At 40.9% G+C, this 23,672-nt stretch overlaps 1 protein-coding gene across 1 annotated transcript in view; it reads right to left on the bottom strand.

Annotated features, from left to right (window-relative positions):
• Window positions 1-23,672, bottom strand: part of NFE2L2 (nuclear factor, erythroid 2-like 2) — a 154,776-nt gene that overhangs the window by 74,455 nt on the left and 56,649 nt on the right. Inside the window, exons 5-7 of the mRNA XM_011991838.1 lie at window positions 17,422-17,720; window positions 5,946-6,041; window positions 5,681-5,749 (exon numbers count right to left, since the gene is read on the bottom strand). Coding sequence (XP_011847228.1) covers window positions 5,681-5,722 — 42 coding nt within the window. The 5' untranslated portion in view covers window positions 5,723-5,749; window positions 5,946-6,041; window positions 17,422-17,720. The remainder of the gene's footprint in view (window positions 1-5,680; window positions 5,750-5,945; window positions 6,042-17,421; window positions 17,721-23,672) is intronic.

Raw genomic sequence — 23,672 nt, 5'->3', positions numbered from 1 at the left:
CATGCCACTGCACTTCAGCCTGAGTGACAGAGAGAGATATTGTATTTTAAAGGGAGAGGGAGAGAGAGAGAGAGAGAGAGAGAGAGAGAAAGAAGAAAGAAGAAAGGTCAGGCAGAAATCACAACACCATTTAAAATGTTCTCTTTTGCACTCCCCTTCTTCCTCTTTCTCTCCCTTTTTTCTTTCCTTTATTCTTTCTCATTTGCCCTCCACCCTTCCCAAATTTAGGTGAACCCTAGTTAAGCTAAATGCAAAATGCTGTGATGCTACTGTATTACCACTTTTAAATCTAGCCTTCAATAACTTTTAAAGTTACAGAAATACACAGTACTAATGAAAACAACAAATAGTACAGAAAGTATAAAAACAAAAAGTCAAAATCTCCTTTTCCCATTCTTTTGTCTTACTCCTCAGCATTCTTCCCATTTCTAGAGATGGAGGCAAGACCTAGAGTTGGGATGGGGGGTAAAATCAGGGGGAGTTTCTTTTTGTACTTTTATACAAACTGTGTTCTTTGTGACTGTGTGTGTATTTTTATATCATGTTAGTGAGATTTAGAGAGCAAGGGGAAGTTAAATGCATGCAGTCAATCCACCACCTTGAACCAGAAACCCTTTAAGAACTTTTTTTTTTTTTTTTTTTTGAGATGGAATCTTGCTGTGTCGCCCAGGCTGGAGTGCAATGGCACGATTTCAGCTCACTGAAAACTCTGCCTCCCGGGTTCACACCATTCTCCTGCCTCAGCCTCCCGAGTAGCTGGGACTATAGGCGTCTGCCACCATGCCTGGGTAACTTTTTGCATTTTTAGTAGAGACGGGGTTTCACTGTGTTAGCCAGGACGGTCTCGATCTCCTGACCTCATGATCTGCCTGCCTCATCCTCCCAAAGTGCTGGGATTACAGGCGTGAGCCACCGCACCCAGCCTTAAGAGCTTTTAAAACCATATGCATATACTTACACATGTATTTATTTTACTGAAATGGAATCATCAAGTACATATGTGTTGGTCACCTGTGTTTGTCCTTAATATATTTTAGACACCTTATCCATTAATAAATATGTATCTATAACATTATTTTAAATATGAAAAATATAACATTATATGGATGTATTTAATAAAACTCTTATTGTTAGACACTTAGGTTGGCTTTCTATTTTTTTATGATAAACCCAGTTTAGATGATCTGCCTAGTAGTTTAATCTTTGCACACATGCTTAATAACTTTCTAAAGATAGAGTTATAAATTTGACACTGGTCACCGAACAAAATGTGCATTTTTAAGGCTTTTGAATATAGTGGACACTTGTGTTTCTTACATTTTAGCTGTGCAGTCTCAAATCTACCAATGAATTTAACTTCTTTTCTAGGGTGGGACGCTACTTCAGACTGCTTTCATGTCAAGATCTGCCTCATCTTCCAAAGTGGGAGTTCCCAGCATCAGGCTTGTGGGGGTGGAAGCTTAATCCGCCTCCTTCCAAAAACTGAAGTGAGTCACTACCAACTTTGTTTCTCCACCCTTGACTGGGTCCATACACATCCCTGCCTTTATTTTAAGGAGGTAGAATCCAGCCTGAAGTCTCCATTCATGTAGAATTGAGAAAGGGCATCTGTTCTGGGTCATTCTTACTTCCAGACTAGAATTTATCTCAGCTCTTAAGACACAGCTATCTTAAGATAAGTTCTTAAGAGCTAACTTAAGAAATCTTAAACAGTTTTACAGAAGTGGGTAAAATCTCTGCAAGTCTTTGAAGAGTATTAGCAATGAAAATGGTTGTTATTTTTTCAAAAAATAATAACATGAACTTGGAATGGATAGTTATTTTGGGCAGATTCCCCATCTGATCTGTGCTCCTTCCCATTTGAACCCTGGATACCTTTGAGAAACATTCTTGGAGCATGTAGAAAAGCCAGTACATGGGCATGGACATACACATACCCTACCCTTACACTCTTCTTTTTGCTTCTTTTGCTATTGCTACTATCATACCACCACCACTGAAATCTAGCAATGGTTTTAAAATGTGTAATGTGGTCATTTTTGCTGGTCAGAGTACTTTCTAGGCTAAAAAGCAAAGGAAATATAAAGACAAATTTTCAACAACCTGCAGTGGTATACGCTGCTTTAAAGTTTATAAAGCAAGGCCGGGTGCTATGGCTCATGTCTGTAATCCTAGCACTTTGGGAAGCCGAGGTGGGTGGATCACTTGAGCTCAGGAGTTTGAGACCAGCATGGGCAACATGGCAAAACCCTGTCTCTACAAAGAAAACAAAAATTAGCTAGGTGTGGTGGTGCCAGCTATTTGGGAGGCTGAGGTGAGAGTACCATTTAAGCCCAGGAGGTCGAGGCTGCAGTGAATCGTGTTCACTGCAAAGCGAGACCCTGTCTCATAAACAAACAAACAAAAACATTTATAAAGCCCCTTCACATATCCTGCAGGTGCTGTGCCCAGGGAACTCATTCTACTAAAATTGCTCTTAGTCTAAAGGGGAAGCAATGAGATGAGCTGATTACTCTCTGGGGTTAGGGATTCTATGTTTCTTGTTATGAAGCCCAGATATTCTGCTATCAGAATGATGGACTGTTTGACTAGATCTACCTGACAGAGTAGAGGAAATATTTCTGATTTTCTCCTCTCCAGGAAGTAAGAATGACATAGAACAGATATCCTCTAGGGGAGAAGGAGACACACATTGTCACAAAAATCTAGGACAAAATGTTTCAGTAAAACTAGCTCCCACAGTAAGTTATCTTACATTCAGCAAATTAGGGATTAATTTTCAAAAGATTCCAGATAAGCACAGGTAATTTGAACTTTGTAAAACATTGTTATAAACTCTTCAACGGTCCCTTCCAGAGAGCTCTGTCTGCCCTTGAGTAGCTAGAAGCACGGCTTTGCTCAAGTCAAGAGCTGCTATCAGGACAGAAACATCTACTGCCGTCTAGAAGAGTAAAAAGTAGAGAAAATGCTAGAAGTTCCACTGTAAAGTGGCCAGGTTTTTAATGATTAAGGTACCAATAATAAGGAATATAACATGGTTCTTAATTAAGGAATATAACCAGACTGGGTTTCAAATTGTTTTTTTAGGGACATGGACATAGATTCCTTTAAAAACCTTATATTTAGTGGTTAGGTACCAGGTTCATCCCTAAAACCTACTAAAACTATATTGACTCTGAAATGGCACTTTCAATATCCTTAAGATTCCATCCTCATCCTACTCCCAGTGGAAACGTTCAATTTATTAGATAATTGGAAAATTGAGACTTGAGGCCTAGTGAACCAAGGGGGAGTGAGTGGTGGGTGAAGGTGGGCCCTTCTCGGTTTAGTAGCACTCAAATTAGCATAAGAATATGGTACTTCTGGGAGATGACCCAGAAAATATGGCCATCAAAAGCAACAATGTTCATATGTCTGAGTCCCAAGTATTAAATCTATGGGTTAGTGACTGAAGGACTTAGGTTTCTTTCTAATTAAGTTAAATTCCATTAGATAAGATTGATAACTTGGACAAAATTTGCTTTTAAGATTTCGATGAAAGGGACTCTTGTACTACTGTTGCTCCTTATCCCATTCTGTCATCAGAACTTGTGCTGGGCATACAGCCAGTCCCTAGAAATACTTGCTTCATGAATTGAATATGAAGATTAACTAAGATGACTGGCACGCCTTGGTGTAATGGGTCTTTGCAAAGATGAATTCTTCAAGGTGATGACAAGAGGTTTGTCTAAGATTTGAGAAGCACAGTGAGTGTGCCAATGGATTATTAATGAGCACTCACACTTTTAAAAGTAGAGAGTCAATCCCACAGCAAAAACTTCAGCACTAATGAGATATAAGGGCTTTGGGCATATTACCTAACCTCAATGTCGTTATCTATAAAATGTAAATAATAATAGCAACAACCATCATATAGGGTTATTATGAGGATTAAATGAGACAATACACATGGAATAATTAGAAGAGTGCCTGGCAAGTAGGAATTAGGGGAATGACTATGCAGATGCATTTATGCAGATGAGCAGACCTCTAGGGTAACTCAGAAAAAATAGAAGGTCCTAGACATAAAGGGGCCACGGGACCCCTACAATGTATATGAATCTTGGCTGAATCATTGTGAACTAGATAAGGACCAGCTAAGATACCTGCCCCATTCCAGAAGGCTTGGCACTGTGTAAGATCCTGCTACTGTGTGGTGCGAGTTGAAAATATATCCTAAAATGACTTTTCCTAACAGCCCTGAGATATGTGGCCATGGAATAGAAAGTGGGCTGAATAATAAAAAAGTCATATTTCACAACCCATTTCAGCTATTATTATTAGGGAACTAAATGATATATCCAAATATCAAAGGAGAGAGCGGGGATAAGGCACAAAGGGGTTGAGAAGAATCTTGCTCTAGATACATTTTACTGTTCCAGTAGCCATGCCATAATTTCTAGAGGAGCCTACGGGGAAAAATCTGATTGTGAGGAAGGTAGGGAACCTGTTTGAAACCTCTTTTGTGTAATTTTTTTTTTTTTTGAGATGGAGTCTTGCTTTGTCACCCAGACTGGAGTGCAGTGGTGCGATCTCGGCTCACTGCAACCTCCGCTTCCCAGGTTCAGCTTCCTGAGTAGCTGTGATCACAGGTGTATGCCACCATGCCCAGCTAATTTTTTTATTTTTATTTTTGTATTTTAGTAGAGACGGGGTTTCACCATGTTGGCCAGGCTGGTCTCAAACTGCTGACTTCAGGTGATCCGCTCACCTCGCCTCCCAGAGTGCTGGGATTACAGGTGTGAACCACTACGCCTGGCCTTGTATAACATCTTATATAAGACTGAGAAAACATCAATTGTTCCACATGAAAAAAATGCAGGAAGTGGTTGTGCCTGCAAGTGAGGAGAGGTAGGGTTATGAGCTTGTTTAACCTCTTAGGAGAAACAACTTTTCCTCAACCTTTTAGAACAATGCCTTGTACTTGATCACACCATCTTAGATTATGTGGTAAAACTATATTTCTTTAAAAGAATTCTAATATTCACATTTTCCTACCAATTCTAATCCTGGTCTTCTTTTCATTTATTTGAAAGCAGATCTGGCCGGATGTGGTGGCTGATGCCTGTAATCCCAGCACTTTGGGAGGCTGAGGCAAGTGGATCATGAGGTCAGGAGATCGAGACCAGCCTGGCCAAAATGGTGAAACCCCGTCTCTACTAAAAATACAAAAATTAGCCAGGCATGGTCGCGTGTGCCTGTAATCCCAGCTACTTGGGAGGCTAAGGTGAGAGAATTGCTTGAACCCGGGAGGCAGAGGTTGCAGTGAGCCGAGATCACGCCATTGCACTCCAGCCTGGGTGACAGAGCGAGATTCTGTCTCATTAAAAAAAAAAAAAAAAGCTGACCAATTCTTGCTGTAACTTCTGAAAAAGAACACAGTGCTCTGGCAGCAACGATGATGACATTCTTCCAAGGGGCAGGATAAGAAAGAGGCAAAACAGCTGCTGGAGGTGGATTTTTGGCATTAGGGAAGTGTGAAATGTGAAAAATCACTATCACAGAAGATCATACTTGAAAAGGAGTTAAGAAAAACTCACAATTTAGAGCTACTTGTTTGTGTTAGTCTGTTTTTATACCGCTATGAAGATACTACCTGAGACTGGGTAATTTATAAAGAAAAGAGATTTAATTGACTCACAGTTCCAAATGTCTGGGGAGGCCTTCGGAAACTTACAATCATGGTAGAAGGTGAAGGGGAAGCAGGCACCTTCTTCACAAGACAGCAGGAGGGAGTGAGAGAGAAGCAAAGCAGGAAGAGCCCCTTATAAAACCATCAGATCTATGAGAACTCACTATCGTAAGAACAGCATGGGGGAACCTCCCCCATGATCCAGTCACCTCCCACCAGGTCTCTCCCTCAACACCTGGGAATTACAATTCAAGATGAGAAGCCGGGCGTGCGCCTGTAATCCTAGCACTTTGGGAGGCCGAGGCAGGCAGACTGCCTGAGTTCAGGAGTTTGAGACTAGCCTGGGCAACATGGTGAAACCCCATCTCTACTAAAATACAAACGACAACAACAAAAATTAGCTGGGTATGGCAGCATGTGCTTGTAGTCCCAGGTACTCGGGAGGCTGAGGCAGGAGAAGTGCTTGAATCCCGGAAGCGGAGGTTGCAGTGAGCCGAGATTGTGCCACTGCACTCTAGCCTGGCGACAAAGCGAGATTCTTGTCTCAAAAAACAAAAACAAAAACAAAAACAATTCAAGATGAGATTTGAGTGGGGACACAAAGCCTAACCATATCACCGTTTTACAGTGTAAACAGTCACCTAACTGTGTTAGATATGGCTTCTCGTATACATTTTCACTACCTTCTCTATACGCTCCATCTCTACTCTATAGAATTATAGAAACTGGAAGGCTCAAAACTATATTTCCCACTTTTCACCATCCATAAAAATACTAGATTAACTGTAAATCTAAGTGAAACAATAACAGTTTCACAAGAAAACAGAAGAATACTCTTACGACTTTGGAGTCCACAAAGATTTCTTAAACTGGAGACACACAAAATAAATAAGCCATAAAGGAAAACATCTGATAAACTAAACTAATTATAAATTATGAATGTCTTCATCAAAATACATTATTAAAACAGTGAATAAAATAAGCCACAGAGTGGACTGGGCGCAGTGGCTCATGCCTGTAATCCCAGCACTTTGGGAGGCCAAGGCAGGCGGATCACGAGGTCAGGAGATTGAGACCATCCTGGCTAACACAGTGAAACCCCGTCACTACTAAAAATACAAAAAATTAGCTGGGCGTGGTGGTAGGCGCCTGTAGTCCCAGCTACTCGGGAGGCTGAGGCAGGAGAATGATGTGAACCCAGGAGGTGGACCTTTCAGTGAGCCGAGATCACACCACTGCACTCCAGCCTGGGTGACAGAGCAAGACTCCGTCTCAAAAAAAAAAAAAAAAAAAAAAAAAAAAAGAAGCCACATAGTGGCAAAAGATCAGATCTATGAGATCAATACGTATACCCAACAAAGGACTCATGTCCAGAATAAAGGACTACAAAGAACAAGAAAAGGCAGACAAGCCCATAGAAAATAATACAAAATACATGAATAGGCATTTCACGGAAGAGGATACCCAAGTGACCAATAAACAATTAAAAAGGTGTTTAATTTATTTGATGTCAGAAAAATGAAAACAACAATGAGATTCAATACACTGCATTGGTCTTTAAAGAGAATGGCTAAAATTTAAAAGATGGAAAAGACCATGAAGATGTGAAAAACTGTTGGGCAGTATCTACTCAAGCTGAACCCCATGCATCAGAGAAATTCGACTTTTATATATCCAACTGAAATATGTGTGTGTGTGTGTTCACCAACGTTCATAGTGGCACTAGTTGCAATAATCTCAAACTGGAAACAACCCAAATGTCCATCTTTCGTAGAATGTATAAATTGAGTTATATTCATACAATGGAATACTACACAGCAATGAAAATGAAGATACTATTACTACACACAACATGAATGAATCTCACAAATAGTTGAGTAGGAAAAACCAGTAATAAAATAATACACACTATATCATTCCATTTTGTCTAATGTTTAAAAATAGGCCAAATTGGTCTAGGGTATTAGAAGCCAAGATTACAGTCAATTTGAGGGAGGATAACACCTAGAAAAGATAATGAAGGGAGCTTCTAGTATAGTAGTAGTTTCTCCCTCCCAATCTGGGTGCTAGCTATATGTAGGTGTGTTTACTTTATGAAAATTCATCAAGCTCTCTGATTATAATTTGTACATTTTTCTGTCTGTATGCGATACTTCAAGAAAGATGGACTTATACTGAGTTAAAACAAAGCCCAATAACTATAATTCTAGTCTGAGCTGCTAATAGGATTTGTTATACAATTTAAATTGTGCCAATCAGATATAATGACGCGAAATTTGAAAGGTAAAAGGAAGAGAGAGTCTATTTCCCCTGCCTATTAGCCTGCCTTCCTTCCTTCCTTCCTTCCTTCCTTCCTTCCTTCCTTCCTTCCTTCCGTCCTTCCTTCCATCCTTCCTTCTTCTCTTTTTACCTTCCCCTTCCCCTCCCTGCTTCTCTCTCTCTCTTTCTCTCTCTCTCTCTCTCTATTTATTTATTTTTTGAGAAACATTCTTGCTCTGTCCAGGCTGGAGTGCAGTGGCACAATCACAGCTCACTGCAGCTGAGACCTCCTGGGCTCAAGGATCCTCCCACCTCCGCGTCCCAAATGTTTGGGGCTTCAGGCATGCACCAATATGTCTGGCTGCCTATTAGTTTTCACTGGTAGTTGTTGATGTACATGCAACATTAAATGTGATTTTTAGTGACCAGACTTTCTGTGCCCAGTGTATTGCCACTAACTTCATCGGTGAGAAATGACTGTGATGTCAGCAGTGAACTCTGTAGCTTCCTGACCTCTAGATTGTAGCTGTATGGACTGAACTGCAAGCCCAACAGCAGCCCTCTTAATGCTCTTACCATTAGAAGAGCTGGAAGAAGGCTTCTCCCTCAGCCTTCTTCCAGCCCTTCTAATGGTAAGAGCATATAATTTTTAAGCATATAATTCCTAGCATTCAGTACCTAGAGAAGTGTCTGCACTGAACCCCAACTGATATATCAGTTAATAACACAACTGATAGGTTATGTAGTAGGTTTACGGTTGGTTGTAAGAATCTTTGGGGAAGAAAATTACCATTGGCAATCCTACCACCTAGGATCATCATTATCATGGGAAAGTTCTGCTTCAGAGGCAACCTAAATCTATGTTGATGTCCTGAAAAGCCATTTACTTCAGAGGATATGCTGGTTTCTGCTGCCATTCAAAAATTATTCTTAAGGCATTCTTTGTTCTCCCTTCACTAGCTAAATAATGCCATGCTTTTAACTTTTCTTTATGTGTTCAGCAGCTTTTCCCTGTTGTGGATATTTGAAAAAAGTATTCATGTAAATACTGCCTATTCTGATAGGATTAGCTGTCCCTTTCTTTTGGTTATACTCCCAAGTTTATACTTGCTTATCTAACCAAAGCCCTACATTGCTGACTCAAGTTTAGTTTATGGTCCAAGCCCAGTATCATGTTACTATTAGCCAAGACTTCCCATGGGTTGAGGCAGACTTGTAGAAGATTGAAAAATAAAACTTATTTGCCATAAGTAAGAATTTTTATCTGGCCTTCCAGTATAAAACATTCTCTAATATAACAGCTTATAAACAATGAGAATCAGAAGCCTAAAAAAATTAGTTAATAGCCAAAGAGAGACTGAATCATGGAACTGTACAGTTAGAATGGACCTTAGAAATAGTCTGTATGGCCAGATATAGTGGCTCATGCCTGTAATCCCAGCACTTTGGGAGGCCAAGGCAGGAGGATCTCTTGGGCCCCAGAGTTTGAGACCAGCCTGGCCAACACGGCAAGACCCCATCTCTACTAATTTTTTTAAAAAGTCTATTTATACACCAGAACACCGAGCTCAGATATGTATGCAGGATTCCAGTCCGTACTGAATACTCTTCCAGTATGAATACTCTTCCTACTCCTCAAGGTGTGTGGTCCTCAAACCAGCAGCATCAGCACTTACCTGGGAGCTTGTTAGAAAGCCAGAATCTTAGGCTCCAACACCCACTGAAGCAGAATCTGCATGATAACACCCCCACCCCTTCTTGATTTGTATGCATGTTGAAATTTGTGGAGCTAGAGACAAAAGCACCACAGGTGCATGTCTTACTATTTAAAGTCTCGCCTAATTATATTACATAGAAACCTGATCCCTTTTGGACAAGGCCTGTATTATTACAGGTCCTGGTCTAATAGAGTATTTGAATAGCTGGGTTAAAGAAAAAGAAAACTCTCTTTAATAATCTTTGGAAAAAGAGGACATTTATTTGAGCTGTGCTAGTTTTTAATGTACCTATTCAGATTTTAATCCATTAGAAAAATTAATAGCCTATTTGGTAGTAGCATGTCCTGCAAAAATAAGTGCAATAAATTGAAAGTATTTAAATGGATATTTAAACTCTGCAGCCATCGGTGATTTAGTTTTCAATTACATAAAGGTAATTACACTAGAATCCACCTCATTCACCCTTCCGTGAGAAAATGCTGGAGTGTTGTAATCAGCCAATGCTTTCAGGCAATGACTGATCTCCACTCCTTTTTGGCTGGGACCTGAATTCATTTGCTTTAAGCAGTTTAGGGTGTATGCTAGGAATATAAATGATAGAAACACCCTTTGTGACCCTTTTTACAAATGAAGCCGCATCACTATGAAGCGTGTATGTGAGGCTACATGCCCAGACTCTCAGACTGGGAATAGCTGACACTGCATGCAGATTTGGCCTGCTAGGGAAAGGCAGGTCGGTGGTTTAGGACAGTGCCCCAGCTAGGCTCTTCCCAGACCAGTGGTTCTTAAAGTGTGCCTCCAGAGGAGGCTTCAGGGGTGCTGGTAATGTTCTGTTTCTTGATCTGGATGCTGGTTACATGGGTGTGTTCAGTTTAGGAAAAGCCACTGAGCTGTTCACTTACAATAAATCCACCTTTCTATATATATTTTTCAATAAAAAGTTGAAAAGTACAGAAGGTTAGAGTGCATAAGGGCAGATTTCTGTCCTCTCATTAATCACAGGTAGGTGGTCTGTGTCTCCTACTTTGAGAAACACTACCCAGAGCAATCTAAAAGGCTACGATCAGGGAAAATTGATGAACACACTTCATTAACCCAGCATGTTCATTGAGATGGACAGGTAAAACCAAACAAATAATGCTTAATGCAGGGTATACTTGTTCTAGGTGTTACATAAATACATTCTTCTGGTTTTCATAACATCTTTGAGAGGACAATATTAACTAAATTTATGGATAAAGCAAATGGCACACATAGAAGAGGCAGAGCTGAGAGTCCATGACAGGTCTATAGGACCAAAGTCTATTTTATTTTCACCAGCGCCACTACTGGGCAGCTTGAAGGAGCAAATAAGTCACAAGGACAGACTGAGGGATTGAGAATGGACAGAGAAGAAACCTAGGCCTTTTTCCAACATAGTAGATAGTCTTGAAGAACAGATTGCAAATAGGCAACTCTGGTCTTTTCAGAATCCCTGGCAAGCAGATGGCAGTTTCTCAGAGGCAATGTCCTATGGCCAAACCCATAAGACCTCCAAGCATCTGCAGAGTCCTGAAATCCAAGTACAATTATGGGCAACATAACGACATTTCAGTTCAACTACAGACCTCTTATATGATGGTGGTTCCATGAGATTCTAATACTGTGTTTTTACTGTACCTTTTCTATGCTTAGATACATTTAGATACACACATACTTACCATTGTATTACAATTACTTACAGTGTTCAGTACAGCAACGTACTGTACAGGTTTGTTGCCTGGGAGCAATAGGCTATACCACATAGCCTAGGTGTGTAGTAGGCTATACCATCTAGGTTTGTGTAATCACACTCTGTGATGTTCCTACAATGAAGAAATTACCTAATGACACATTTTTCAGAATATATCCCTGTCATTAAGCAATGCATGACTGCATTCTGGACTATGACCCAAACATGACTGGACATCAGAATCACCTTGGGAAGGTTTCAAACATACAGATTTACAGGCTCCACACCAGAGATCTAAATTTAGTAGGTTTGGAACGAGGCCTGAAAAGTTCTTTACAAACCACCCCAGGTAATTCTGATGCCAAGCTTGGCTTGGGAAACACTATCCCAGCCACACTGACTCCATGAAAGAGTCAGACCTGGATTGACCTTGGTAGTAGTTTATCACAAGTCAAATGGAGGGAAGCAAAGGGCCCATTATAAGACACCCTCAAACTGAATAAATGTAACCGGATGTCAAGACAAAAAACAAAGCAGAATAAAAGAAAACTTGCTATCATAAGATGGAAACTTGTGACTAGTTTAGGCCTGCAAATAAAAGGCCTGCACTTGTGTCCCATGCATTACATGTAACTTGTTTTCTTCCCTGCAGCCTGTTCACAAGGAAATCATAGCATCTAAAGTTTGTTTTTCTAAAAAGCGTTATAAAATAAATCATAAACAATATAGCACTTTGATATCTTAGATCTCAAAATGAAATCCTTGGTCTAGGGTGTTTTTAGTTTAGAAGTTTGAGAATTTTGAAGACAGCAAAAATGGACTTTGCAAAATCTAAGGAGACAATATTGCAAAGATAACAAGATCCAAGGGCACTCTCCTCCTTCCCCCATCAACCTGAACTGGTTTATTCTAGATTTAAACAATGAACTTTAATAACCTAGACTTCAATTTGACCCTAGTGTTCAGTGGTGAAAGTACATAGGTGATTATGTACAGTCAATAACTACCCTATCTCATCTGTCTAGTAGAATAAATAGCTAAAACTGGTAAGTTGATAAAGCATTTTTTTTTTTTGGAGAGTTAATAACTTACTCTAAAGTAGATTTTAATTACTAGGCCTTGCTAACAACTGACATATGAATTAATTACTTTAAATCACCACCAAGTTCAATCCCCATACAAGTTTCAAGGAGAACTGCACAGCACTCAAACATAAAGGAAATATTAATGACATAAATGATGGAACACAATCAAGTCTATTATTCATCAGTATGAATGAAAACAAAATACAGTGAGCGATAAAGGCAGACTAGAACTAGAATCATTTGGGTTTACGAAAACCATCTCAAGCCCAAACATGTTCCTGTCCAAAGTCCTTGTCTCATTTCAGGAAACAACCCCATGCCTCATTTGTGAGATTAAAGTCCCATGTTTTCTTTCTTTCCACATGTGGAAGTGGGGTAAAGAGATGTTTTAGCCAAGAAATACATTCTAGACCCAAACACTAGAGATATGATCAATCTCCAGGAATTTTATAAAAAGGTAATGTCATATTTCTGGATAAAAGGGAAAAAATGAGCACAAAAGGGATAAATTAGACCATATATCCAGAGATTAAGGAGAACCTCTGTGTATCCACAGTTTCCTAGCTTATTTAGATTTGTGTTTCTTGTCTTGGTGGAATGCCTTTGAAGGGAAAGCATGCTTTTATCTGTGAATAGAGTTTATTAACTAGCTCTGGGAGAACAAACAATTTTGAATATAAATTCTATTTTGAATTTTTTGACTTAAAAGAGTCATTGTAATCTGAGATGTGACCTATAACTTATCCTTTTAGAAAATAAATTATAGATCTCACAGAAGAGGTATTTAACAACTCATACCTTCACATTTACAGTCAACTTATTTTTGACAAGGGTACCATGATAATCCAGTGAGGAAGAACTAGCCTTCTCAACAAGTGGTTCTGGATAATTAGATATCACATGCAAAAGAATGAAATTGGATCTTTACCTCACAAAAACATAAAAAATTAACACAAAAAAGATCAAAGACCTAAATGTAAGCACTAAAATGATAAAAATCTAGAAAATATAGACATAACTCTTTTTGACCTTGGATTGTGCAATGGTTTTTTGATATGAGATCAAACGCACAAGCAACAAAAGAAAACATACACATTTGACTTCATCAAAATGCATAACTTTTATTCTTCAAATGACACCAGCAAGAAACCTACAGAATGGGAGGAAATAGTTGCAAATCACCTATCTAATATGGGATTTATATCTAGAATAAATAAAAATAACTCTTAAAACTCAATAATAAAAAGACAAATAGCCCAAATAAAAAATGGGCCAAGGATCTGAATAGACATTTGTATAAAGAAGAGACAATAAGCACATGAAAAGATGCTCCAAATCATTAGCCTTCAAGAAGATGCAAATCCAAATCACAGTGAGAAACTACTTCACACGCACTAGGATGGCAAGAATCAAAAACACAGATAATAAGTGTTGGCGAGGGTGCGGAAAAATTAGAAACTTCATACATTGCTTGTGGGAATGTAAAATGGCACAGTCATTTTGGAAAGCAGTCTGGCAATTTCTCAAAAGTCTAAGCATAAAGTTATCATATGATTCAGTAATTCCTTTCTTAGATATATAACCTAAGAGAAATGAAGGCATATATCCATGTAAAAACTTGCGTATAAGTGTTCATAGCAGCATTATTCCTAACATCTAAAAAGTAGAAATGGCTCAAATATCCATCAAGTGATGAATGGATAAGTAAAATGTGTTATATTCATACAATGGAATATTATTCAGCAATAAAAAGGAAATATTGAGAAGGCTGCAACATGAATGAACGTTGAAAACATTATGCAAAGTGAAAGAAGACAACTAAGGACATGATTCCATTTATATGTAATATCCAGAATAGGTAAACCTATAGAGACAGAAAATATGTTAGTGGTTGCCTAGGGCTGAGGTGGAAGTGTTGAGGGAAAATGGGGAATGGCTGCTAATAGGTACAGGGTTTCTTCTGGGGGTGATTCAAATGTTCTAAAATTGAGTGTAGAGATGATCGCACACATTTTGTGGATACACTAAAAACTACAGAGTTTTACACTTTATTTTAGCTGAAAAAAATTTTTTGAGACACTGTCTCACTCTGTCACCCAGGCTGGAGTGCAGTGGCACAATCTTGGCTCACTGCAACCTCTGCCTTCAAAACTCAAGCAATACTCCCACCTCAGCCTCCCAAGTAACTGGGATTACAGCTGCATGCCACCACACCCGGCTAATTTTTGTATTTTTTGTAGAGATGGGGTTTTGTCATGTTGCCCAGTCTGGTCTCGAACTCCTGGGCTCAAGAGACCCACCCCTCCTCAACCTCCCAAAGTGCTGGGATTACAGGTGTGAGTCACCACACCCAGCCGAATTTTATGCTTTAAATGAGTAAATTTTATGATATATGGATATATTTTAATAAACCTCTTATTAAAAATTAGAAGAGACATTTATTACATCCATGTAGAAGCATTTAAGATCCAGCGCATGATTCTCTCTGATTTCTCTTTCTCTGCCAAGGAAATAATAGAAGCACATATTGATAAGAAGATGTCAAAAAAATCAAAGCAGCTGAAATATGGAGCCAACACATGGAAGAAAACTGTCCACGGATTCATCCAGACCCAGAGCTGACTTTGTGTAAAAGAGAAATAAAACTTTGTGTGTTTAACACACAAGAAACACCACATTTAAATGTTAGTTTGAAAGAGAATTGAGATAGTTCATCTAGTCCAGAGTTTTTCAACCCCTTAGAATGACTGGCATTTTGAGTTGGATAATTCTCTGTTGTGGAGGGCTGTCCTAGGCATTGCAGGATATTTAGCAGCATCCCTGGATCCCCAGTTGTAACAACCAAAAACATCTCCAGACATTACTAAATGTGTACCACATGCCTGTTGAAAACCACTGAGCTGGCTGACCTTTCCTAAAGAGTGTTCCTTAGAACATTAGTTTTGCCTAATGCTGCAAAAGAAAAAGGTTCCACAGTTTAGTAAGTTTGGAAACAGGAAATGAAATAAATTCTCCCTCTCCACACTCCTGCCCACATTCTATAAAAGAAGCTCAGGAACACAAAAGTGAGATGATTGCCTTGTGTCACTCAACCAATAACCTAATCAGAACTCTTGAGTCAGGAAATGGAGGCTTCTCAAGCCTAGATGAATGCTCTTTCCTGACTCTTTGGAAACTGGACCTCCCACCTCTCAAATCGATATTAACCAAATAAGGCTTCAAGATTTGTTGGCAGATTGTAAACTGCTACTAGAAGGGCACTAGCATAGACTCTCCCAAGAGGTTATCCCCCATTTTGAGATTCAGATGTAGCAGAAGGCTTGCCAAGATGCAAATGGATGAGGACTGTGGGACAAGTCAGATGATCTAACAGCTGCCTCCCCTTCCCTTCACTGTGATTTATGACCAAACATTTTCAGTGTCACCTGATTCTACTCCCTTAATTGAGATCTAGGCTGGGTGTGGTGGCTCACACCTGTAATTCCAATACTTTGGGAGGCTGAGTTGGGAGGATCACTTGAGGCCAGAAGTTCAAGACCAGCCTGGGCAACTTAGTGAGAACCACCATGCCTCCAAAAAAAAAAAAAAAAAAAAAAAAAAAAAAAGATCTGTTAATGAAGAAATGAAGATACAGTGTGCAGATCTGTGGGACAAGTCTCAAATCTAGCAGTGGTCAGACTGAATGCATCAGTAACCATCTGGAACGTTGGAACTTCTGAAAAAGTGATGAATAACTGTTAAGCTCTAAAGGGATGTACTGTAGACATGTTTGATGTGCACTTAGCCGATGGGGCTTATACTCAAGGCTCAGCTGCGTACCTTAAATGTCACAATAGAATAAAAACATTCACAATTCTTTTAGAAAATTCAGCTTAAATATAAACATTAATAAAACAGGAAAACTTACTGTCTCAAATGACATGAAGTGATATCAAAAATTGGAAATCCAAAGAGGATTTTTAATGGATTGTTGTTTTTTACCATCTTCTAATACGGTTTGGACCTATTATGTCAAACAGACTTAGAATAACACTTTTGAAGGGCTATTCTTCACAACAGGTAAATAGTACCTTGTAGGAGCCAGGCCTCTCCCTAACATTTGTGGGGCCAAGGGCAAGAGTACAAATGGAGGCCCATATTCCATGTGTCTAATGATATAAAAGTTATAAGTCAAACTGTTAAATAAAATATGTTCTATTTTCCTACCTTGATAACTCTATCTTCCAAAAGACCTGAAGGTCAGGTTTGAATGTGCAACGCTTGGACTCCTTGGAGTTCTGCACCAGGATGGAGAGGCACGGAGAGAGCTGGACTCCAACCTGAAACATTCCCCCTCTCTTCCCATCCTTGACTCTGAATGAGAAGGCCCTCTCATGCATGCATGTAGATGCCCCAGTTGACACATCCATACCCTGTGCATGCCTCTTCAAATAGGCTACCCTTGGCTACCTCTCAGGCTGACCATATACACTAGTGGCATGGTTTGCTCTTGGGAGGATGGGTCTGGAAAAGAAGTCTAGGCAGGCCCTGGAAGTGGGCTTGGGGCATTTGAGCAAGGAATTCTGAGGTGGTCCAAGTTATCCAGAGTGTGGTCCAGAAGGGAGCAATGTGGTAATGTGGTTCTGAGGGGACACATCCCCTAGGTGACACAGTCTCCTCACCCTGTAGTGAGGGGTGCAGCCACGGAGGGTCAAAGCAGGGCCTTCTAAAAGCCTAAAGGCAGTACCAGCAGGAGCTGGTATGTGGAATGTGAGTATTAGCATAAGACATGGAATCCTGGCACACACCTCAGGCCTGCTTCAGCAGGAGGAAGGAGGCCAGATCAAACTTGTCCAGTCAGGGAAGATGGATCATGCTTACTTACCCTGGAGGGGTCACAGAAGTTTATCAATTCCTGGCAAAACAGAACAGCCCAATCTGGGAGAGCCTGCCCAGATCTGAGTGCCAGTTTAGTTAATGATTTAAAGGGGCATTTACCTTTTCACCCTATGGGGAAAGTATTTGGAAGATTCTGGTGTTATTCTGAACTTTCTGTTTGTGCTCCTCCTTATGACCCCTGCTCCCTCCTCCTCCACTGTTCTCACAGTGCCAAGGGCCCATCAGTCCTCACTCGCTTGCCTTCCTCTCAGCCAGTAACCTCCATAAGGATTTCAGCAATAATCCTGATAGGTGCCCTCATGCACTTGGTTCTTCATCCATTCCTGTCTTCCAAATCTCTAACCCTCAGTGAAATCCACCATGTACTTTCTGTTTCTGCTCCCAAGCAAAAGATATTGCTGAAAATTAAATTAAAAATGTAAAAATCTGACCCAAGCCAATATCAGCTGACTGGTCCCAGCTGAGCCTTTACTACTCCCAGGTAATTCTCTGATTTTTCAAAATTTCCTTCCTTCCATAGTCCTCACTTTTCCTTTTCTAAATCCTTCCTGTTTCCCTCAAGCCCCAGTCCCACCTCTGCATGCAACTTTCTCCTTTTGCTTAATAGAAGAAATCAAGATTCTCCAATGTGGGTGTCCTCTCATTGCTTTTTCTCAACTGAGAAATACTTAAAGATTCTATCTCTTTTTCTGTTTCATTTCAGAGAAGGAAGAGTAACTTCTCCTTTCCACAGTTTGTTTTCCTCTTGGGTCCTGCATCCTATGGACTCCTATTTCCTGTAAACATTGCACCATGCATGGCCCCTGCTCTTTTACCCCCACCCACCCCCAGTCTGTCAGCCCCATCCTGGCTCATTTCTGTCCCTGATGAGCCTAGATGCCATTGTCCATCACTTTGAACATTCTTTTCACAAAATCATTCATCATTTCGCCCCTTGATCCTTCTGCCCCATCGTCTCAGAAATCCTAAGTCTTGGGTCAACCTACCACCCATTTTCTCAGCTCTTACCATTGGCAGCCCAAGTTTTTAAAGAAAATCACACACAATTATTTCTCTTCTACTTGAGCTCTGGGCTGTCAACCTGCCCCTTTACTCCCATCAACACGCACATACCTAGACAAACACGCACACACCCCACCTGGCTCTTTTGTCAGTAGAGTGGAAAGCAAATTAATGATTGTGGAGATTGACTGACACTGAGAGGGACCCAGGCTCCACATTACACAATTTAAATACTAATGCCCATACCAATTTTGGTGTCTAACCTGTTAGACTCTCAGGTGATTATAATCCTTATACTGGTCTTTCTCTGCTTAATTCTCTTTCATACTTCCCTTGGTAATAACTCTAATCCTATGAAACTCTCAACCCCTACCCTTTTTTCTCTCCTCTTCTTTTCTTTATTTCTCCTTTTGCATTCACCAAATCTTGACCATGCCCTATATTCTTCTTTCTCTTCTACTCTAATCCAATCGATTCTCACATCCTATCGATCTTCCCTCCCAAACATCTCCTAAACCCACCCCCTCCTCTTCATTTTGTCATTTTCTTTTCCTTTTTTAAAAATTTCTATTTTGTAGAGACAGGGTCTCACTATGTTGCCCAAACTGGTCTTGAACTCCTGGCTTCAAACAATCCTCCCACCTGGGCCTCCAAAGTCCTGGGATTCAGGTCATTTTGTCATTTTCTTAACTCAGGCCTTCATCATCTCTGCCTGGCCTTGTTCAATTGTCTATTAAATGGAACTCCCTGATACTAGCTTCATCTTTCTCCAATTCATCCTCTATAGTCCTCTCAGAGTGATATTGCCTAGAAAAGGGAAGTAGAGGCTAGTTGGGGGTGAGAGAGTGGGAGGAAGGGAGGGTCAAAAGAGAGGAAGACCCAATATCTGGAAACCAAAGAGGAACACTGAGGGGTGAATAGAAATGTCTGCCATTTAAAGCTTCTTTTATGTCTCCTCATAAAATTGTTGGTCAAATCCACATTGCTCACCTCTGCTCTGTGGAGTTGATTTGCTTTTGGGGAAACACAATAAAGTACTAAGTCCTGCTACAAGACAGTGCACATGAAGCCAGCACCTGGCTTGCACATTCAATTTTTCTTCAGTCATTCATTCACTTGTTATTTAACAATATTTATTGAGTACCTATCAGGTGTCAGACACATGCTAGTGCTGGAGAATGAACACTGATCGAGACAGATATTCTTGTCTTAAGAGCATTAATAGTCAAGTGGAAAAACAAACAAAAAAGTTAGAATATGATAAGTGCTATGATATGAGAACGTTATGGGTGCACATAGTGGGGACAAATCAAAGTCAGAGGTAGGAGAGAGGTCAAGGAGGACTTAGGAAGAGGTGATGTTTCACCAGAGATCAGAGGATGTGCAGGAATTAGCCAGGTGTAGGGAAAAGTTGAAGAGAATCTTCTAGGAATGTGAGAAAGTCCAGAGGCAACAGAGTATGGTGAACCCACGGAACTGAAAGAAAGGAAATTGTGGCAAATGAGGTGGGAAAGGTCATCTGTAAACAGATCTTAACTTGTAAATCAAGTTGACAAGTTTAGACTTCATCCTAAAGGCAATAGGGAAGCTACAGATGGCTTTAAGCAGGTGAAAAACCTGTTCAGATTTATGATTTGGAAAGAACACATGACAGGATAATATGAGAAATATTAATGGAATGTATTCTCTCCACTCATTTCTCTACTTGGGCTCTGGGCTGCTCATCTGCTCCTTGCCCCCCACCCCCCAACATACACATACATAGACAAACACGCACACACCCCACCTGACTCTTCTGCCAGGAAACTGGAAAGCAAGTTAATGATTGTGGAGATCGTCTGCTGCTGAGAGAAATCCAGACTCTACATTGCACAATTTAAATACAAAGGGCTCCACACTTTAACTCAGAGATGAAACAATTAAAATGAAACCAACTCATACAAATGTGTAAATGTGAATTGGTTTTTCACCTCTATGCTGTGAGGGGAGAAGAAATGATCTGACATGAAAGCTGATGTGGAGGGCAAAAGGAAGGAATGTTCCTGGATTGCTTCCGGCATTATGGGGGACGTGACTGCTTCTTTGTGAGATGAAGCTACATTGGACCTGCAGGACCACCCAGACAGCCCATCCCCACCCTTCAAAGCCAGTAGGATCCGGTACCCTAGACAGCACACTGGGGCCTGCCTATGCTGAGACAATAGGCAACAATGGCATTAGCGGCTCAGGCTAGCTTTAGAGTCACTCCAGAAATGACTAGATGGACAGCTCCCCCAGACCCACCTGCTACTCACACATGGACCTCCATCTTCTTCCTCACTTCCCTTGGCTGGTCAGCCCCAGGAGCCCCAAGAGTAAGAGGCAAGAACAGGGGAAGGAAGGTTTGAAACTGAATTCTGAACTGAAGTAGTTATGGAATCTCAGTTGACAAATCACTGAATTCATTTAAGATAATCTAGATGAAGTTGTCCACCAGAAGGAAGGTTAGAGGTTCAGATTCTAAAATCGAACTCCAGGAAAAAACATTCCATGACTGCACACATGAGGGTTTGTGGACTCTTGCATCTGTGAGACTCCTTGCTCATTACACTCACATGGCTACTGCATGGTGAATGGTTTGAGAGGAAGACTGGAAACTGGGGTTTAGGTGAGACTGATGAGAGTAGAGGGGAAGGAGACAAGAAAAAAGGTAGGAAAGGTATTCAGGTGGCAGGATCAAGAGCCCTTGGTGATGCAATTGGACATGAGGTATCATGAAGACAGCAGTAAGGAATGATACACAAATGACTAGCTGCAGCAATGAGTCCACGGCAGTGCTTGCTACCTCCAGGGGGAACTCAGGAGGAGATACACAGATTTGAAGAGAAAATGAGTTCAGTTTGAGTTTAAGATGCCTGTGGAACTTATAGGGTCTGAAGCTCAAGAGAAGGGTTGGAGATGGAGAGAGCTATCTGGGAGCAGGTAGATGGTGCCATAGATACTCAGGAAAGAGAAAGTATCAAAAAGGAGGATATGTTAAATGCTGTCATCAGGTCAAATAAGGAGAGAACTGAAAAGTGCCCCTTGAATTTAGCTACACGGAGATCATGGGTTATTTTGGAGAGAGGAATTTTGGAGAGTGAGTGGGAGGTGAGGAAGTTAAAACAGTGAGTGGACAATTTTTCCAAGAAGTTTAGCTGGCAAGAGAAGAGAGGACAGTAGATGGAAGAGGATGTGGCTTTTTTAGTCTGAGAAGGGAAGAGCCAGTGGAGAGGAAGAGGTTGAATACAAAGGTAGGAGTATGAAGGAATAACTGAGAGAGTGAGGTCAATGAGAAGTCAGAGACAGATGGAACCCAGAGCATCAGGCCAAGAGATTGGCCTTGGGTGGAGGCAGTGGGAGTTTTTCTGTTATAATAAGAGGCAAGGTCAAAAAAATGTGTAAAGATGCAAGTAAGTTTAAAGGTTGTAGGCTCATGCCTGTAATGCCAGCACTTCAGGAGGCCGAGGCGGGTGGATTGCTTGAGCCCAGGAGTTTGAGACCAGCCTGGACAACATGGGAAACCCCATCTCTACAAAAAGTTTGCCAGGCGTGGTGGCATGGGCCTGTAGTCCCAGCTACTCAGGAGGCTGAGGTGGGAGGATCACCTGAACCCGGGAGGTTGAGGCTGCAGTTAGCCATGATCATGCCACTGCACTCCAGCCTGGGCGACAGAGTGAGACCCTGTCTCACACACACAAAAAAAAGTGTATAGGTTGTTATGGAAAACTGAGACTGCTCACATCTCATAACATCTACCCCCAACCAACTCTGATATGTGGGGGAAAAAAATCACCAAGTGAGAATGAGAAGGTAGAGAGGCCAACACGTGGAGGTGCAGAAAGAGGCGAATCCTTGAAATAGCCCCTCTGGAGACTGAGAAAATGAGCAGGCCGGAGAATAGAGTAGGACTGCAGGCAGCAGTGAGGTCCCACCTGAGGTTGTTGAGCATAAATTTAAGGTAGCCCCAATCTGTGTGACAGGGTGATTTTTTCCTCCAGTGCCCAACAGCTTAGGTAAAGGAATGGCCAAGACAGACAGCTGGATTCAGGGTACACACTCTCAAATTTGTCAGGCAGATAAAACAGAAGAATAATGAAGTAATGGAGTTGAGAACACTGGTCAGAGGCCAGTGTTATCAGCCATGGAGTCCTTCCTCAGTAGAGAAGGAATAGGGGACAGTAAGCAGATTATAGATAAGGGGAAAGGAGAAAGCAGAAAGACTGCAGATCTTAATAAGTTTGGAAAATAAACATGGTGAAAATAACCAAATGAAAAGAACTGGAGGACTCAAAAGTCATGGGTTCAGAGGTGCTGTGGTTTCTTGACGACATGACCTAGGGGTGGCCATGGGATTGAGTGATTGAAGCACAGTGGAGAAGGTAATTGGAAATGGAATCAAGAAACTGAGAAGTCAGGTATGTTTCATGCAAATATCTAGATAGCTAAAGAGGGGGAGGGATAACATTAGGAGAAATACCTACTGTAAATGACGAGTTAATGGGTGCAGCACACCAAAGTGGCACATGTATACATATGTAACAAACCTGCGTGTTGTGCACACATACCCTAGAACTTAAAGTATAATAATAATAATTTAAAAAGGTCATTGAAGAGGCTGGGTGTATCAGGGAGTTAGCTGATGATGGAATGAGATTCCCAAGGTCATAGAGGAAAAGTTTCAGAGGAAAGGGAATGTAAGAGATATAAGAAAAAAAATTTTCCTAATCTCACATACTCAACAAATACAGTACTTCTGGTCACCAAAATGTGTGGAGGTTTTCCTCCACCTACAACCAGTTCTTCAGTGGACACAATTATCCTATAATTTAACACAATTATCCTATAATCACTATCTACCTGGAGATAGCATTAGATCCCACAGGCAGAAGGCTCAGTCTCCCAAGATTGCTTCCACTTCAGATGCCAATTCCAATGTTTCAGTATTGTTACCTATACTTCTGACTGACTGGTTATAAATTAGGGGTTCCTATGAGGATTCCACTTCTCGGGTTCAATTAGTTTGTTAGAGCAGCTCACAGAACTCAGGCAATCACTACTTACATTCATCACAAAGCATGTGATGTGGTTTGGATCTGTGTCCCCACCCAAATCTCGCATTGAATTGTAATCCTCAGTGTTGGAGATGGGGCCTGGTGGGAGGTGACTGGACCATGGGGTGGATTTCCTCCCTGGTGCTGCTCTTGTGACAGTGAGTGCTTTCAAGATCTGGTTGTTTAAAAGCATCTCCCCACTCTCTCTTCTGCTCTGGCTATGTAAGATGTGTGTGTTTCTTGTCCTTCCACCATAATGGTAAGTTTCCTGAGGCC

Source organism: Mandrillus leucophaeus, unplaced genomic scaffold (genome assembly GCF_000951045.1).
Source record: "Mandrillus leucophaeus isolate KB7577 unplaced genomic scaffold, Mleu.le_1.0 Scaffold40, whole genome shotgun sequence".
Taxonomy (NCBI): domain Eukaryota; kingdom Metazoa; phylum Chordata; class Mammalia; order Primates; family Cercopithecidae; genus Mandrillus; species Mandrillus leucophaeus.
This window is presented reverse-complemented; position numbering and strand designations above follow the sequence as displayed.